The 19,483-nt window shown below is 32.7% G+C and overlaps 1 protein-coding gene across 1 annotated transcript; it reads left to right on the top strand.

Annotated features, from left to right (window-relative positions):
• Positions 1 to 16,683: 16,683 nt before the first annotated feature.
• Positions 16,684 to 18,290, top strand: LOC131607970 (acyltransferase Pun1-like). The gene has a single exon (XM_058879911.1). The coding sequence runs from the start codon at positions 16,754 to 16,756 to the stop codon at positions 18,065 to 18,067; it is 1,314 nt and encodes a 437-aa protein (XP_058735894.1). The 5' UTR covers positions 16,684 to 16,753; the 3' UTR covers positions 18,068 to 18,290.
• The last annotated feature ends 1,193 nt before the right edge of the window (positions 18,291 to 19,483 follow it).

The following is a 19,483-nucleotide window of genomic DNA, read 5'->3' as shown; positions in this document are numbered from 1 at the left end:
TAGGTTATCTCTAGCCTGGTAATGGTGAGGTAAGTAAGGCGTCCCAATGATCATTTGGTAGGATTATGCCTTAACCTGTAGAAGATTTCAATTATCTCAATACTCTCATGGATGCATCCCAATGATCATAGAAAGGGGTTTGCATAAATTGGCTTAGAATATAAACTGAATATGTTATCTCTAGTATGGTAATGGTGAGGTAAATAAGGTGTCCCACTAATCTTTGATATTTTGATGGTTCTAAAAAATATTTCATGTTAGCTAGAGCCGATTGTAATTTTGTTCTGTTGGAAAATGAGATGGCTTACAACCAAGCATGTCAAATTTATTAAGAATGTCTAAAGTCTTTAACAATTGAATAATCCTGCCGAAAGATATAACTCTGAGGTAATGCTAAGATAAATGCAAGAAGGTGATCTGGTGCCGAGACAAGTGGTTCTGCCTACACAGCAGGGAAAGTTACAACATAATTGGGAGGGATCATACTATGTATTTGAAGCTCCCACACGGAGCATACAAGCTGCAAGAGTTTGATGGACGACTCATATCTAGAACCTGGAATTCTGTTTGTTTAAAATATTATTACAATTAGATTATTTGTAATTTTTGAAGGGGTATATCGCCAACCTATGTACGAACTTTTGAATGTATATGAGCAGGGAGAATATTTTGATTATGATATCATGAATGTTAGACTTCCATATAGAGATCCTTGTCGCCTTTCTAGGCAATACAACTATGTTGAATTTCCACGAAAAGATCCTTGTTTCCTTTCTAGACAATACAATTAAAAATGTTAGATTTCCACAAGAAGATCATTTCTGCCTCTTAAGGCAATAAGAATACGATGGACTTCTACAGGAAGATCTTTGCCGCCCTTAAGGGCAATATGGTCGTACTACATATCAGGGACCACCTCGGCTAAACGCCTCCCCTGGGTACTAGATGTCGCCTCAGACAAGGCCCATCCTAAAGTCTTATCTAGGGGTGCGACCAAAGTCTGGTTTGAGAGACTTAACTTAAAAGTCTTGTCTGAGGGGTTGATCGAAGTCCCACTCAAAGGGCTCAATGCCCCGCCTAAGGGACATGTAGTCTCATTAGACATGCTCAACATATAGGATTACATCTGAGTATCACAACCTTTCCATTTTCCATTTTCAGAGAGAGAGAGAAAGGTCAGAGAGAAAATCAACAACTATTTTGTTGATTTTTTAGTGAGAGAATAGATGAGGATGAAGAAAAGTAAAAGAGGTTATGGTTGTGTTGTGTTGAGGTTATAGTGGCTGAAGAAAAAGAAGGAACTGTCAAAGTGGAATGTCGTATCAAGTTAAGATGTGTTGCGTTTTGTCATAATTTTCAACGTAGTGGACTCATGAGATGATGACGAGACCAACACAACTCACGAGACCACACGATAATTTGGATTTTTCTTAACGGTCGCATCAAAATTTAAATTGATTTTAGATAGATAAATATAAATAACATATTTATTAGTATTTATTTCTAGATTAAGTTTCTATATTTTTTTTGAAGTATTTGTATTTATTTTTTATAGCAATAACGATTGACTTTATTACAATTATTTTATGAGATTATATATATATATATATATATATATATATATAATATTTTTTATTTATAAATTTAATCAATTCAAATCTTATATAATAAAAAATTATACCAATTACCATTAATGTATGTTAATTTTTAAACCATATATTTTATTTTGGAGAATAGATAACTTTTATTATTCCTCAAAAACAGTTACGTGCAACTGATCCACTTGGATCCCGGTAAACAAAAATTCAAAGATTACTAAATGACAAGTAACCCCTAGCACAAATTATTTAATAGTAAGGTCATTTATGTTTGTATGATTTCTAAGACTCTTCATCATATTGCATCTAATAGCTACAATGTATTGAATTTGCTTCACCACCTCTTCATCAGGTTGCTTTTGTTGGAAGATGGCCTCATTCCTCACTTTCCAAATCATATGAGCAGTTTCTGCTAAAGCATTTTCAACGGAAGTCTTCTCCAACCTTTCTTACTTGTTTCCCTCATAATCCACTCCTTCTTAGTGCTCCACGTTTCACCATTTCTGTTATAGCCAATCCAAGTCAAGATTGTCCTCCAAAATAAAGGTGGTCGATTGTTTCGTCCTCTTGACAGAAACAACAACCTTTATTAGTTGCTATGCCAAATCTGTGAAGTCTATCCTTAGTGGGAATTCTCCCCATAAGCACAAGCCACAAATATAACTTTGCACGCGGTCTCGCATTGTATGAAAGAAGACTTTCTTCCAAGGAACTTGTTCTCTATCACCTCTAATCATTTGGTAGTTCTCCCTAGTATTAAACTTGTCCAACTTCAGAGATTGTTTCCACTTATGAGTATCTTCAATTGCAGCTCTACTGTTCATAATTTTCTTAAGGATCTAAGAGCCATTAGCAGGGGGATTCCACTGCATAGCGCCTTCGCCTTTTATGTAGTATGCATCCAGCCATTTCACCCAGAGCTTGTCCTTTTTTGCTTGCACATTCCACAACAACTTGAGCATAGAAGCTTGGCCCCATTCCACCAGAGAAATGATATTGAGACCTCCAGCATTTCGAGGGTTACAAACTTTCTCCCAAGCAACTGGAGCCTTTCTACTTCCTTCAATTTTCCAACTCCATAAAAACATCCTACAGATAGGGGTGTTCAAAATCAAACCGGCCCAATAGAAAACTGCAAAACCGAATCAAACCAAAATCGCAAAAAATCGCATTTGGTTCGGATGTGTTTGGGCCATTTTTTAACAAACCGCGCGGTTCGGTTCGGTTTGCGGTTTGTATTTTACAAACCAAACCAAACTGAACCAAACCGCATTATCTTATAACCCCTCAAACTCAAACCTACTATGCCTTAGCCTTACGATTATGAATGATCTTCTCTTCCTCACACTTAAGGTTTCAGTTTAAGTCTTCTCAAATCTCTCCTAGCGGTATTGCAACTTCTTCTCATCTTCTTTTCCAAATACATATCACATATTCTTTTCTAGTCTTTCATCTCTTGAGTTCTTTCTTTTTCATCTTATTATTTTTATTCTACTGTTTTCTCTTCCAATTACGTTTTTAATGTTCCTTTTCTTATCTAATCGCATCTCTTGTGCTCTCTCTTTTTCATCTTCTCTAATATTTCATCTCCTTTTTTTATATTTCATTATAATATTTTTGATATTATTTTATGCTACTATTTTATGTTTTTTATTCCACTTTTATCTAATATTATTTTGTATATTAAATGGAATTTTTTTATCCAAATATGATAAATTTTGTTGTTATTTGATAATGTATAAATGACGAAGTACAAATTTATTGTCATCAATATGTGTATGTATGGCTCAATAAATTTTTGTAAAAAAAAACCGAACCAACCTAACCAATCCAAACCGCATTTGTTAGGTTTGGTTCAATTTTATTTCTAAAAGTCAACTGAACCAAATCGAACCGCACACTTTTTCCTCTTGCGATTCGGATGATTTTTTACGTCAAAACCGGTCAAACTGCACCGCAAACATCCCTACCACATTTCAAATACAAATCATTGGCCGAATTTAAATAGATTTCATGAAAAATATATTTACTAACAAATTTATAAATTAATACAATTAATTTTTTATTTAATTATAATTTTAGTCCCATATTTACCCATTCAAATAATTATTTTTCTTTTTAAAATTTAAATAATTTTGGTTATATTTCTCACATTTTAGTATTCAAAGTTTACTATAATTTTTCAATGACATATAATTTGTATTTATGGAAAAATTACTTACAAAAGTTTTTTTTGATTTTTTTTACACTTTTGTATTGTTGAAAATCGACAATGTGTTTATTTTAGATTATGCTTAATATATATTTTTTATTTAAAATTTTATTAAAATTTCTATATTATATTTGTGACGTATCATGAATGATATGACTTTTTTTTAATCAAAAAATTTTCATTACCAAAAAACAGTAAGTACATCCGATCCAATATGGATTCAGGAATATATTACATTAAAATTATTCTATGATCAACCACTCATTTCTACCTTCCACTCTATGAAATGTGTGCTAGTGTTTACATGAACTTTAAGAGTTATATGCATGGTGCTCCTCATGACTATGGTGTATTTAATAGTGTTTCTTAAGTTGACTCTACACCTAGCGGGGAGAAGGTTGCTGCATTTCGTGCCCTCCATATTTCATAAATAGTGTATGCACTTGCCATTTTCAACATCATTCTTTTCCATCCTTTCTTCTTTGTTTCTTGTATAAGCAAATGTTTCTCATTAGTCCAATTTGTAGGCTTCCTTCTCTAGCCTAGCCACTCCAAAATTGTTGCCAAAATTTTATTTGTAGTGCTGTAATCAAACATCAGATAGTCCAATGTTTATGTCTGGTCACAAAAACTGCAATTTCTGTTTATTATTATCCCAAACTTAACAAGTCTATCTTTGGTATTGAGCCTTCCCATGAAAGTCAACCATAAGATGAATTTTGTTGTTGGCCTTGCATAATTGATGAAGAACAACTTTTTCCACGCTACTTGATCTTTCCCCCCTCTTAAATATCTATACACGACAACTGTTTGATACTTTCCTTTTTGAATTTCTCCGTTCCTACTGTCTGTGGTACTTTTGCTCTTGTTTTCAAAATACTTTTTAGAATCCAAGACTGGTGTTGTTAAATTTGGTATGTCATCGCTTATAAAAAAAAAATTGGTATGTTATTACATCCTGCTCCTTTATATAGTATGTGTTAATCCACTTTATCCATAATTTATCTACTTTAGTTTGCAGATTTCAGAGGAGCTTTCCCATTGTTGCTTGATTACACTCCCCTAAAGAGGTTATGTTTAGGCCTTCTGCACCTTTCGGATTGCAAATTGTGTCCCAAGTCATTGGAGCTTTTCTAGTCTTTTTCTCTTTGTCATGCCAAAGAAAGTTCCTACATATGTCTTCTATTTGTTTCAACACTTTTTTGGGCAAAGGAATCACATGTATCCAATAGGCAGCAACAACAAATAAGACACTCTAGATCAGTTGATATCTACCTACATAACTCTATAATTTAGCAGTCCATTGATTGATCTTTGCCACAATTTTATCAATAAGAGGTTTGCATTATTGCATAGTAAGTTTTATACTAGCAAGAGGCACTCCGAGATGTTTGAAGGGTAGGTCTCCGACAACAAATTTGGTCTCTTCTAGAATTGCTCTCTGATCTGCATTTGTTACTCCTCCGAAGTAATCTTTGCACTTTGTAGGATTGGCTTTTAACCCCGCGACTTCTTAAATTTTTTGAAATTATTCCATCATAATCTGAACTGATATAACATCTCCTCTTACAAATAGTATTATATCATTTGCATAACAAATATTGGTTATTTGCAGTTTTTTACATTTAGGGTGAAAGTTAAAGTTTGGTATTCTTTGGAGGTTTCTCAAGCATCTATGCATATATTCCATGACAAAGTCAAACAACAGAGAGGATATGGGATCCTCTTGTCTCAATCCCTTTCTAGCCTTTAAGTAATTGGTATGCTATCCATTAATAACATAATTGTATGACACTATAGTGACACATAACATGATCTACTTGAGGAACTTAATAGGGAAACTCATCTATCTTCTAATAGCCTTCAGTTCCCCCAAGGGATTTTGTATCTCATATGCCTTTTAGTGCTTCCCAAATCTCTTTATCTGTGACAGGTTGAACCAAATCTTACTTATGTGTATCTTGTAGTTGGGGTCTTTGTCTTAGAGCTGCATTATCTATGGAAGTATTCTTTGAGCTGACTTTCAAACTAGATCCTCATAGAATATTAGTACTTCAATTTTGATCCCTTATGCTCATTAATTAACTTTCCACATTGATCTTCCAGTGTGTAGATGCCATACTGTTTGTTCTTTCCTCTAACAGTTGCATAGAAATATGCAGTGTTACTATCTCTTCCTTCCAACCAGTTAACTTTAGGATTTTGTATTAAAATTTACTCTTCAAGCTCAGATGCTTTTACTATCTCATCTGACCAATGTTTTGACATTTTCTATGCATTCTTGGTTAAACATATCAGCTTCCAGATCTTGTTCTACTTGTAGTAACATCATTATGTTTTCTTGGATTTTTTGAACTCCCACAATTGTTTGTCTAATCAACCTCCTCATCAGTGTTTGCAATCTTTTAAGTTTCTTCCATATAACATACATGGGCATGCCCCTTAGTTCAGTACTCCGGCTATTTGTAACTATGTTTAGATAACCAATTTTTTCCACAATGAAGTTAAGAAATTTGAAGTTTGTTTTGTACGTGGTTGGTTGTGCCTTATACCCCGGTGTTTTGACTCTGATAAGTGCATAATCTGTCATATGAGTGTTTAGTATTTCAACTTCACAATCGGGAAATTGAAGGTACCATTCCCTATTACAGATGACTCTATCTACCATTAATATGACATTTAAAAATAAATACATTAATTTTAAGACTATAAATAGGAGATGAGAATCAAAACTGTTTAAACTTAAAATTAAAAAATTGATTTTATGAATTTGGCATGCCACTTTTTGAACTTATAGCTTATAAAAGACCTGTTTGATAACGGTCTTTTCATCACGAGTCTATAGCTTATTTTATTAGCTTATAACTTATTTTCCAGACGTTATTTCAAATAGCGTTTTAACTTATATCTTATCATTTTTTTCTTCCATTTTTACCCTTATTATTTTAACTCAAATCCACTTTTACCCTCTATAATTTATTTTAATTTAAAATAGAATAATTACATATTAAATACCTTTTATGTCATTTTATTTAATCAGTTAGTTGCCACTAATTTTACCAAACACTTCAATTAACTTATCAACTATAAGTCATCAGTAATCAGCTATAAGTTATAAGCTATCAGTCATCAGCCATGAGCTATCAGCTATCAGCTATCAGCTTATCAATCAATCGCTACTTTTATCAAACAGAACCAAAATATGAAAATAAAAAATGTAATTAAATATATTTTTTTTAGTGTTAATATTCAATATTTTCCTATTAGAATAAATTAGCATTACTTAAAAAACTTAATTTGAATAAGTTATAAATAAAAACTTTGTAATAAAAAAGAAATTATAAATCAAATTTAACTCATGCTTTTTTATTTTATTTAGTTGATAATTTTATTTTTATTTAACTTAAATTTTATATTCTTCATGAATAAAATTATCAATTATAGATAATATTTTTACATAAAACCTAAATGATAACTGTTTTTACATTACATAAGTTAATATAATAATTTGATTTTTTAATTTAAATAACAGAAATTTAATGCAGTAATTTTTTGTCTTTTTATCATTAATAATAATAATAACAACTATTAATAATCATTTATTTTTTTACAATTTTAACTATATTTTTAATTTGTGTCATTTTAATTATTTTTCAATATGTCTAATTTAATTTGGTTTTTACATTTTGTTTCTAATTTGATAATTTTCGATAGAAAAATTTCTAAAAAATATATATTTTTTGAAACGAAAATATAAATATAATAAAATCTAAATATTTTTTGAAACGAAATGTAATAAAATATGAGGTTAAAGGTAGTGTATGTTGGTGATTTTAGTATCATCAATGCATTTTGGTAGTAATGTGATTTACTATAGGCCAATGCAATTATGCGTTAAGTTTGAAACGAGTTAGGGTAGTGCGGAGTGCACGCTCGTCGAGCCAAATGTGTAATTGAATATGAGTAATAGAAACGGGGTTCCAAGGGGCGTAGCCCCTGGCGGGGTGCGGGGCAGCGCCCCGAGCAAAAATTTTGTTTGAATAGTTGCACCCTTTCCCAACGGACATAACAATTCGGTTTGAATAGTTGCACCCGTTCCAACAGACATAATTGTTTTCGAAAAGGTGTGTCCTTTCGTCTCTATTATTGGTCTCCTATATAAGGAGTCTTTTGGTCTCAATTTGGTTTACGAAATTACAGACTTCCTCTCTACATTCTGATCTGTTCTCCATTGTCAGAAACAGATTGATTCTTCAAGAATTATCCCCGCAAAGATTTCGTGAACCCAGACAAGTATAGGGTCGAAATACTTTGTTCGGAAAGTGAACAAACACGATTCTTGAAGATATCCAGGATTATCATACTATTTCTCTAACAGTGTACTGACAGTGTAAAATAATTTTACATTGTCATTCCATTAGAATTCATCAATCAACCATATCACGTAACTTTTTTAAAACTACCGGTGTGACTTGACATTTAATATGGTGGTACTTTAAAATTTTAAACCAAGTTGAAGTTTTCTTTTACTATTTTTTTTAACTTAGTTAAAACATCTGTTTTTCCTTCTTAAATTTATGTCTTTCTTTCTCATCGTTTTTATACATCCAATTTTAGCATTAGTTTCTTTTTTCAATCATATAATTTTCACCTTTCATAGTGTACGTCGTTATCCTAATTGTCGTTTTTCTCTTTCCCCATCATACATACTGAATCGTATTGCTAAATGGTGAGGTAGGACAAGGAAAGGAGTTAGTGCGTTTCATTAAGGAAAGGGCATAAGTGGGTTTTCACGGTTATGAATTGCCAATGACTTTTTCTTCTTCATTCAATTTGGTCCTCTCATACATTCTTGAGGCATAAGTTTAAATTAGTTTATCAACTAAAATATAATTTATAGAGTTGGTAAGAGAAAGATCTATAATAGATGTCGTTTGCCTTGCAACTTCTCTATGTCACATTCTCTCACAATTTGTTTTAAAATATTATGAATATTAATTGTTAAATTGTTTAGGAAATTTTTTATAAACTTTAAAAATTTTGGGCCAAAATTTAAAAATTTGACAAAGAGGAACCAAATTGCAATTTTTAAATATTTAAAGGGATTGGTTTGTAAACTTTGGAAATTATCAAGAACCAATTTACTATTTTTGAAAAATTTGAATATTGAATTTGTAAAATTTGAAAATTATTAAAAACCAATTTACAATTTTTGAAAATTTGAAAAATTTGAAAAATATGGAGATCAAATTGCAAAATAAAAAAAAAAACTCCAATTTGACATTCACATTCTATAGAATATTAAGAAAATTTCAAATTCTTTGACTTTAGATGTTATTTCAAAATTATTATGAGAGAAATTTAAACTTTTTTAATTTTATCTATTTTTAAAATTGTTAAATTTAACTTTAATAAAATATTTGATAGATTTATAAATTATCAATTATTTCTATTTTTAAATTCAATTAATAAATTTTATTCAAATTATTTTTAATTTTTTCAAAATATTATATTCACTCATTAAAATGCCTAATTCAAATAGAGTCTAAGAAACTTAAAATTTCAAAACTTTACTTTTGACTTTGAAAAGTATTTTAAAAAATAAAATTAAATAAGACGACTAAAAAAATAATGACAGAAAAAAAAAATATATCGCTTACGACTTAAGTCAACCTATTATTAGTAACTTCTACATTTTTACATACTTTAAAATTAAAATTTTTTGCTACACAATTTTTATAGAGTATTTAGTTCTAAATTGAAAGTATAGGGTTACACTTGTAATTGCAATGGGTGCATTTATTAATTCCTTTATCTTTTTTAGAAGATTTAACTAGGGCCTAGTTTGTTCATTATAGAAAGTACTCAGGCCCAATGCTTAAAAGAATTAGAATCCGATGAATTTTGGAGAGTTATTCCTAATACCCCTAATATTTTATTTAACATCCCTGTATTTTTTAATGACTATTTTGTTTCTTAAATAAAAAATAATTAATTAAATTTTTGAATTTTTATTTTTTATTATATTTATATTATTTTTTTGTAAATCTCGTATAAAATTATAAATTTTGAGAAAAAGTGTATGATTTTATATCAAAATTTTCAAATATTTGATGTAAAACTATAATTTTCGCAAAATCTTAGACTTTATATCATATTTTTGAAATAATCGGTATAAAATGTAGGGGTGCATTGATTATTTTTTTAAAATTCGGTAGGTTATTTATTTAGTAATTAATTGAAATAATGAAGTTAATATTATCAAATTCTTTGATAAATTGATATGTATTGTAGGGTGTTCAAAATTTTGAAAAAATTAGTAAAAATTATAATTTTTCTTCAAAATAAATGATTTTATACTGAATATTTAAAAAATTAAATATAAAAAAATTGATTTTATATCGGTTTTTTCAAACATTTTGTAAAATCATAGATTTTTTTTTAAAAAAAAATAATAATTTTATACTGATTTTCTCAAACAATTCTGTGTAAAATCATAGATTTAAAAAAAAAAAACAATTTACACAGATATATTTTAAAATCTTATAAAATATGTCAAATATTTTAAAATATAAAAAATTAATTTAAAGACCAAAATAATCATTAGAAATAAATCTAAGAATGTCATATATAATTGTAAAGGTGTTATTTATAATTCTCATATTTTGCCGTCCAGAAGGATAGGGGACCTTTAACAAAACATATGTGAAGTGTATACATTGGACCCATTTTGCTGAAAAATGAACTACACTTGTTTGGTTAGTTCACATCTTTTCGTATATGGGAGTTATTTTGGGGTTACTTTTCCCACTTAAATTTGCTTTTGACATTTTCAAAAATCATCTTCGGACGCACCTAAAATACATATAACGCTTCATAAGTCAGCCATCCATCCCATATTGTCTAAAAAAGGTTCGAAGATGCATCTACAAAATCACTCCGAAAACATTTTGGAGATGCTTCTCATGATTAACCCTGAAAGCACATTGTGCTTCACAAGTGAGTCATCCACTAAATCTTTGTAAAATAATGAACCGAAGATGCATTTCTGGAATAACCTCAAGAGTTTTTGCCTTGGGAGCAAGTGTCCCAAATTAATATTTTTTATCCAATGATGATTATACTAATGGTGATTATCCAATGATGATGATACTGAGGATATATTATCATCTTGCTAATTATACTAATTCAATTCAAGGATGTCTAATATAAATTCAAACAATAATACAAATCCAAATGTTACCACGATACAACAGTTACCAAAATGCAAATAAAAATAAATTATTGGGTATTTCTAACCCCCTTATTCTCCTTTGCCATTGCGTGTACCTCAAGGAATTTCGTGCCTTGAGTAAGATGGTCTGTAAGGCGGCCATACCACGATTGCCTTTCACAGTTCCTCCTATCTCTATGACATCTCTCGCAATTTGCACAATACACCGACAAACCCGCAACAAATCCGTTGTGGCCATCCCTAGCACACTTCTATTCTAATATCTCTTGATGAGCATGTTTAGGTGGTGCTCCATCAACATATGGTATCATGTAAGGATGTGACACTCGATAGAACCATTAAATGTAGCCATGTTCATAAGGTTCGTGCTTCATCCGCTGGCACCCTTCATACCTCATATGGTACCAAATGACTATAGAAATCATCAAGTATGGCATCAAGATCTCTGCGACAGTCTGTCAAAGGAACATACATGGAGGGATGTCTTGGAATTTTTTGAAGATACCCAAACTAGTGCATGACCTGCTCAGGAAGATGTGGATACATCATGTATGAACCACAAGGCAACCATCTAAATTAGAAGGCTTTGTTGTCCAAGGGACATATATGAGGGTAACCTTTGTACGGGTAGAAGAATATGTCATATGCTATAGTGCAGTCATTAAACATCCACAACTTTATCACCTGATTCCCTATGTGCTAGGCAAAGGCTCAAGCACGTGACCAATCCTCAATGTAGTCCATCTCAGATTCCCACCCGATTATGCGAGTAAAGTGAGAGATAATTCACGCTTGAAAATGGTTCAGGTAAAATATTAGTAACAAGTGTAACACAAGCGTTGTGAAAATATAAGCAATAGTAAAGGTTGCAAATAACTTACCGTTAACAGTGTGCAACTTCCAATCATTTGTCTTGTTTTCCAAAGACAAGCTTAACCTAGTTTGGAGTACAGATAAATCAAACACGCGACTCTCCCAGTTGTACTTTTGGATCCGCCCTAAATCAATGAAGTATGTTAGGTAGACTACATTGACGTAGGCAACACTTTTTTGTATATTGAACATGCTAATGGTGGGGATTTTCCTGTCATGGTTGGTAGCGAATTGATGCACAGGTTTCTTTACCATCTCCTGATAGTTGGCGAATGGTAAACCCATATAGAGTTGTAAGGCAGCGTCTCTGAAGGTTCTAGACAAAATTTTGCATTTCAGGAAGTTAGGTGCTCCAATGGTGGTCATCTATGTGTTGATTGAAGCGACATTTTCATATGAATCACTGCACCCATCAAAATTCATCAAAGAGGGAGGTTTGAATCATTCAGGGACAAACGCTTCCCATATCTTGTCTGAGAATGGTTAGGGATCCAACACTTCCATCTCCTCTACGGGATTAGACTTTTGCTAGCGTTGTCTGATATTGTGGATATTGTCCTCTAGTGTCTAATTCTTACAACATAGTTTATCCATGGTGAAACGTAGCTCCGCCAGGGCGTTGGCATCACCGCTACCACTAGTATCCGCCAACATAGAGGATGAAGTTCTCCTATTAACCATAATGTAGAAATTCTAGGTATAAGAGTGTAGGGTAACCGTGAGTATGGTGATTGTGATAAAGAAGGTGTGTCCCCATGTTGGTTTTATCGGGGCCTCACGGTAGGCGCCAATATACTATTCAAAAAGTATAGGTGTGCATGGTACCCCTACAGGGGTATGAGATACTTAGAGGTCATAGTAGGTTTATAACAATTTAGGGTGGTTAATATTTGGCCATGGCGACAAGAAGCCGTGTATGATGATGTTACAATGGAATTAGAGGAACTGCCTACGCGAGGTCAGATGATCTGTGTATTAGCGTTGCACTTTGGGTATTATGCGTATGTTATGATCTCCCCCTTCTCCCGTTAGGGGAGAAGAATTTATTTAGGCCTTTTGGATCTGGGGCTTAGAAAACCCTTAGAGGTATTAACCACTCCTCCTTGACTAGGGAAGATTGTTGACTACCTACCTTTTAAGGAGTCATAGCATGACTCCTTCTCCTATGACTAAGGGGGATGACGGTACTATACACGTCACCTGCCCAAAGGGAACCCCCATGTTATGTGAGGATGTCACTCAATCGATTCCATGCTAGGCGGGAACCATGGGGTCACCCCTGTTTGGGGCTTTCACAAATATAACACTACAATCATGTTACTAAAACATGGTTGTTTTATTTAAAAGAAAATACTTTTTAATGCATGGACATGTTGACCAAGTGACTCCAAACACAAGAAGGGGGAGGCATGAATTGTGTTATTTGAAAAAATGAGATTAATTTATAAAACCTTTAATTTTTGAAAACATATATAAAAATCACTCAGGAAAACAATGCAAAAAAGAAATAAACAACAAGAAAATAAGCAAAAATCTATCGAGTTTCATCATCATCATTATCACAAAGTCCATGAGGAAAAGACACTCAATAGTTAGAAAGATTGTGATCCAGGAAGTCAGCTTAAGCAATTGTCTTGTTCATGGTTCTAGAATGAGCTCGTTGTTTGGTACTTATGGTGTTGACCTGAGCTTCAGTGAAAGGAGATTGAGGGATATCGTAGTTAAAATCATTCAAGTTTAAAGTTCCTGCTTGCTGAGATGTTTGTTGAGGAGTTTTGTTTTTCTCCTTGAGACAAGTATGTACTAAAACTCCATTATCATCTTTGATATGCATCTGACTCAATGAGTGCTTCCCAATTTTTTTCAAACTCTCAATTGACTCTTCAAACTCTTGATTAAATCAAACATACAACATAATGTTCATAATGAAGCTATCATATGGCTACATGTGCTTCCCTTTATACATCTTTCCAACATGTGTTGAATTACCCACTAGCCCAATTAATTTCAATCTTGTTGGATATTTGATCACCACATCAATTTTGGAGACTTGCCCAAGATTGAAATTTCCAGGGATTAGAAAATGAGTAACCACATAATGAATAAGACAAACATTAGCATTCGCAAACACCACAATGACAAAGAATCGTGACATGTAGATGGGTCGATAAGAAGAGATTAAGAAAGAAGCCAGAAAGTCACAATCTTATATGGAGCTAAGAGCGTTAGAAGTGTAGAGGGAGTCGGTGGTGGGCAATTCACAAACATATGCATGAACGTAGGATTCAACCAACTCAATACACACATGCTAAACACAAGGTACAAAACAGGAAATCCATCATAGATAACATGCAGTTGCTTCACACAACTTATTCATAATTATACAAATAACAATTTCATGAGATTCCACAAAGATCACCATTTTCATACTCTAATTAAGCGAGGGCACGTTTTAGCATAAAATGAATTTTAAAAATAGGTCATATAACTCAACCCTATTCTTATTCAAAACTAACAATCAAACAGCACATGAAGTTATGATATTGAACAAGTAAACATGCATTAGAGTGTATTAAAATGTATCCTTATTGTATTAATATTGTCCCACATCTAGAGGCAGTAATAATAAGTCATACGAGCCTTCTCCAAATTCTTAAGAATGGCTGCATCGACAGCTAATGCCTCAACCTAGATTAATTTGGCTTCTGAGGTAATAAGAGGTGACGTCTGCTTCCTTCGGGAAGACAGATTCAAAGATACATGAATTCTATAAGTTGACGCCTCTGCATCAAATGAATTAGAATCGACCGATGGCTGCAAAGGTTGGGATTTTCCCCAATAAACTAATGCATGCTACGACATTCTACCAAGTCTTATTCTATCTTGATTATCATCTATGTTTCCTATGATTAAACCACACAAGCAATACATAATAGAAAAAAATCAGACTTAGAAGAAACACAATAAAAATCAAGCCAGACAATGCCGACAGGAAAAATACATATATGCATTTCGAAATTTCTAGAAAAATCAAATTTTGAACAAATACGAAAGTGCATTTCTATATTAACCTGCAACTTAGAAAAACGACAATGGCAGAAATGCATGGAAATCCAACATTCTCAAAACGCATTGCTCATTTAAACTACCTATCTAAACTAGCTATTACACAATCAAATGCTCAATTTATAACAAATGCATGTATAGAGAAATCAAATGTGAAAATCTTGAATTCTAAAACTGATCAAATGTGAGTTTGATGTTGAGCACTTTGATTGATTGGATGTTGAGAGTAGAAACTTGATAGTGAGTTGAGAGAGTTTGAAACTTTGAGAGAGTATACTGAAAATGTGGAAAGAGGATGGTTGAAAATGTGGAAGGGGGATGGTCTCACATCTTATTGATTACAAACTTGTGCAGAGGTACATTTTCGTAAGTTATGCGATTATAAATTTTTGTATTAATTCTTAACAAAAATTGAGGTGTGAGGTGAATTGTAGTGCGTCCGAAAGTGTATTTCTATATTCAGGAGATAATTTTCCTTTTTCATTAAGACGTGGGAGTAGGGGTGGCAAATGAGTATGCCCGCCCCGTTTAGGCCCGCAAAAAGATAGTGCGGGGCGGACATAGTTAAGGATACGGGCCTAGAACCTTGACCCTCCCTGCAAAAAGTGAGGGCGGACCGGACTAAACCCGCGGGCACTACACCTATTAAGCCTAAAAATATAAAATTTTATGTTAAATTCCATGTCCGCATAAGTCCACCTAAAAAATAAGGCGGAGCGGGACGGTCCCATTAAAAGTGAGAGCCTAAAACTTTAGCCCGTCCCGCACTAAAGTGCACACAAAAGGGACATCCTTAACAATTCATACCCATTTTGCCACCACGACGTGGAGCAACTCATCCTAGGATGAGAGTGAGTAAAGTAACCCTAAGTAATTAATTTATTGTTTCAATAATAATCCATCTGTATTCATTATAAACTTGGATCCATATGATTACTAGAGATTCTTTCAGAAATACACTACACACACAAAATACAAATTGTAATGTCAATAAATAATTTAATGGCTACGATAACATTGTTTTTACGTGATGAACGATAAAAATCATATATAAAATTATATAAATTTAAGTTTAAACCAGTCATTCCAGAACATGTCTAATTATGATACTAATTTAATAATTACTTTTATATTTTAAATTAATATTGTATTTAAGATATCGATACTCTTCTAAAGTCAAAGATATGAAAGAATATACCTAATATAAACCAGGCTGTAATCCTTAGCCGGCTAATTGTCGTTTCTAGAGGATTATATACACTATATATAGTTATTATCAGATCCAAGTACTACTAGCTTAGTTTTTCTAATAAACTTTATTCAATAAAATTATAAAAAATATGCTCCAACTATAGTGTAATAAAATTAAGGGTTATTACCATTTTACCCCCTGCCATATAAGTTATTTCTGGTTTATCCTCATGTAAAAATTTTTTTTTGAAAAACAACCTTGCCATTTCAAAATACCAACTTTTTAGCCCCTAAAGTCAAAATCCGCAGGAAAATCTGTAGGTTTCCTACGGATTTTCTTTCGGATTTTCCTGCGGATGACTTTAGGGGCTAAAAAGTTAGTATTTTGAAATAACAGGGTTGTTTTTCAAAAAAAAAAATTTACAGGGAGTAAACCAGAAATGACCTATATGGCAGGAGGATAAAATGATATTAACCCTAAAATTAATTACCAATATTGTTTTATAAAATATTCAGCTGCACTACTATATTATGCACTTGAGTTGGCAGAGCAAAGAATCCAAAATCATTTTGTGAAGTATGGAAATGGAAATAATATCAAGAGAAATCATCAAACCATCATCACCAACTCCTCCCCACCTTACAAATTTCCCCATTTCTTTCATAGATCACATCACTTTCCGTTACTATATGCCTTTTCTTTTCTTTTACAATGATACCAAAGTTTGTGACCAAAAATACAAAATCTCACACCTCAAAACTTCTTTATCTCAAACTCTATCCATATACTACCCCTTTGCTGGCAGGTTTAAAGATCAACGCTCGATCGAATGCAACGACAAAGGCGTGTCATTTCTAGTTGCAAATGTCACAAGAACAAAATTATCAACAATACTCGAAAACCCCAATGAAAAGTCGCTTAACCCTTTGTTTCCAGATGATTTGCAATGGAAAGTGATGGATTGGAATGAAAGTATTTTAGTCGTTCAGATAAATTGTTTTCCATGTGGAGGAATCGTAATAAGTGTGTGCGCGTGTCACAAAATTATAGATGCTACAACTGCTTTCAACTTCATGAACGATTGGTCCAAACTGAACCGCGAAAAAGAGTCAGAGTCAAAGTCAACATCGGCGTCATTGTTACCCTACGATCTGCTTTATGCTGGAGATACAATATTTTCACTTGAGAATATACCAAAATTTCCCGAAGTCAATTTTGTGATAGACAAAACAATAGTGTGCAAGAGGTTTGTGTTCGAAGCATCGAAGTTAAAGTTACTTAGAAACCTCGTAAATTCTAATTCTCAAGTTTTCGAAAATCCCACGCGTGTAGAAGTTGTTACCGCATTGATTTACAAGTGTGTGGTTTCTACATTAGGATTAAATTTCAAAACGACATCGCTTCAAATGGCGGTAAACCTTCGCAAAAGAATGATTCCTCCATTATCTAATAAGTGTGTAGGGAATTTAGTTTGGATCATGTTTATTGTGAACCCGGAACTACATGATTTGGAAATGAAAATTAGACAAGGGTTAAGTGAGTTTTGTGAGGTTTATCCTAAGAAATTTGGAGGTAAGGAAAAAGACTTGTCATTTATTTGTGAATGCTTGAAACAATTTACTACTCCAGTTATAGAGAGTGATGATAATCAGAGTTTGATTGCTTATGCTAGTTGGTGTAAGTTTCCAATGTATGAAGCTGATTTTGGGTGGGGAAAACCAATTTGGGTGACCACTAGTGCTTGTCCTGCGAGGAATGCGATAATTTTGATGGATACGAGTGATGGGGAGGGGATTGAAGTTATTGTGAGTATGGAAGAGAATGATATGCTGAGGTTTGAATGTGATGTGGAGCTGCTTCAATATGCCTCTTTAAATCCAAGTATTGTTTGATGAATAATGTTACTGTTTGAGATAAATTGGACATGAAAATAAAACATTTGTACTATTCATCATATAAATACAACTTTATTTCATACTATTTTATTATTTATGATAGGTTTGGTAAGATCCAAAAAAGAGTTTTTAACTTTTAATTTTTCAGTTCACATTAATGAAAAAACTCTGTTTGATAATACTATTTTATCTTTTAATTTGTAGCCTTTTTTTCAAAAACTATTTGAAGTAGCTTTTGAATTTGTAGTTTTTAACTTGTAACTTTTTTTTTCATTTATACCCTTATTATTTTAACAAATATTGTTATCTTTATTAATTAAAATGATCTTTTATGTCATTTTGTATTTATCAGCTAATGAAACAGCTAATTTACCAAACACTCATGTTAGCTTATCAACTATTAATCACCAACTATAAGCTATTAGCTACCACCTATAAGCTACCAGCTATTAACTACCAGAGACACTCTAACCTCTAAATTTTTTCTCTTTCAAGTATTCATTAATTATTGCACAACTATAAAAAAGAGCTTTTACTTCGGTGAAAAAGATTTTGTTTCGGTTGAATGAACTCATTACTTTTTTCTCGGTTGGACGTTCCACCAAAAGGGAAAAGTGGTATTTTTCATGTGTTTGATTTCCAACAATAAAATTTTAGTATTTTCAAAATGGATTCGATTTTCCACTTTTCCTCTAGGTTGGACATAGAACTGAGATGAAAAACTCAATTTTTTCTCTCGGTTGCTTATTGTTCTAGGCCGGTCAAATACTCAAATTGGTAAGACCCAATTCAACTCAAACCCACTCCACTTGACCCAGGGTATAAAAATCATTTCACACGAAAGGCAAGATACATTATCTGATCTCCGCTTTTACTACATTCATCTTGAATCTTGAACTGACTTGGGCGTTGGAGTGCTAACCTTGTAGGTCCACCTCGCATCTCCGTATCAGAGATTAATACCATAGGTTCATGATCCCCAGTCCATTATCTTCATCCAATTCTTGTCCATAACGGAATAATGGCGCCGTCTATGGGAAATCGACTTCTGACTCTCGAAAAATTTCACTACCAAATCAATCTCAATCTAAAATCACATCTCTACCGAAATCATGAGAAGTGGAAACGACAACTTCGTTAGTCATGTCTAAGAGATCCATTACATCCTTTAGATCTATCGTTCACCAGGTTTTGCTGATCGATGAGTTCGACGGCGTCGCGGCATCCAACACATGTCCTTCACCAGATTGACTTAAACTCTTTACGAACTCTGGCGTTCAGCAAAGCAGAGATTAATTGGAGTTATGATTTCTAGATGGAGAAAAGATCAATGGAATTCCAAACTTTGATCTGCCTCTGATCCTCGTAGTCACCATCACTAAACAAAACCCAACTGTATTCCTCGTGGATGAT

Source organism: Vicia villosa, linkage group LG5 (assembly GCF_029867415.1).
Source record: "Vicia villosa cultivar HV-30 ecotype Madison, WI linkage group LG5, Vvil1.0, whole genome shotgun sequence".
Classification (NCBI taxonomy): domain Eukaryota; kingdom Viridiplantae; phylum Streptophyta; class Magnoliopsida; order Fabales; family Fabaceae; genus Vicia; species Vicia villosa.
The sequence above is the reverse complement of the archived record's forward strand: the minus strand, read 5'-3'. Positions and strand labels throughout refer to the sequence as shown.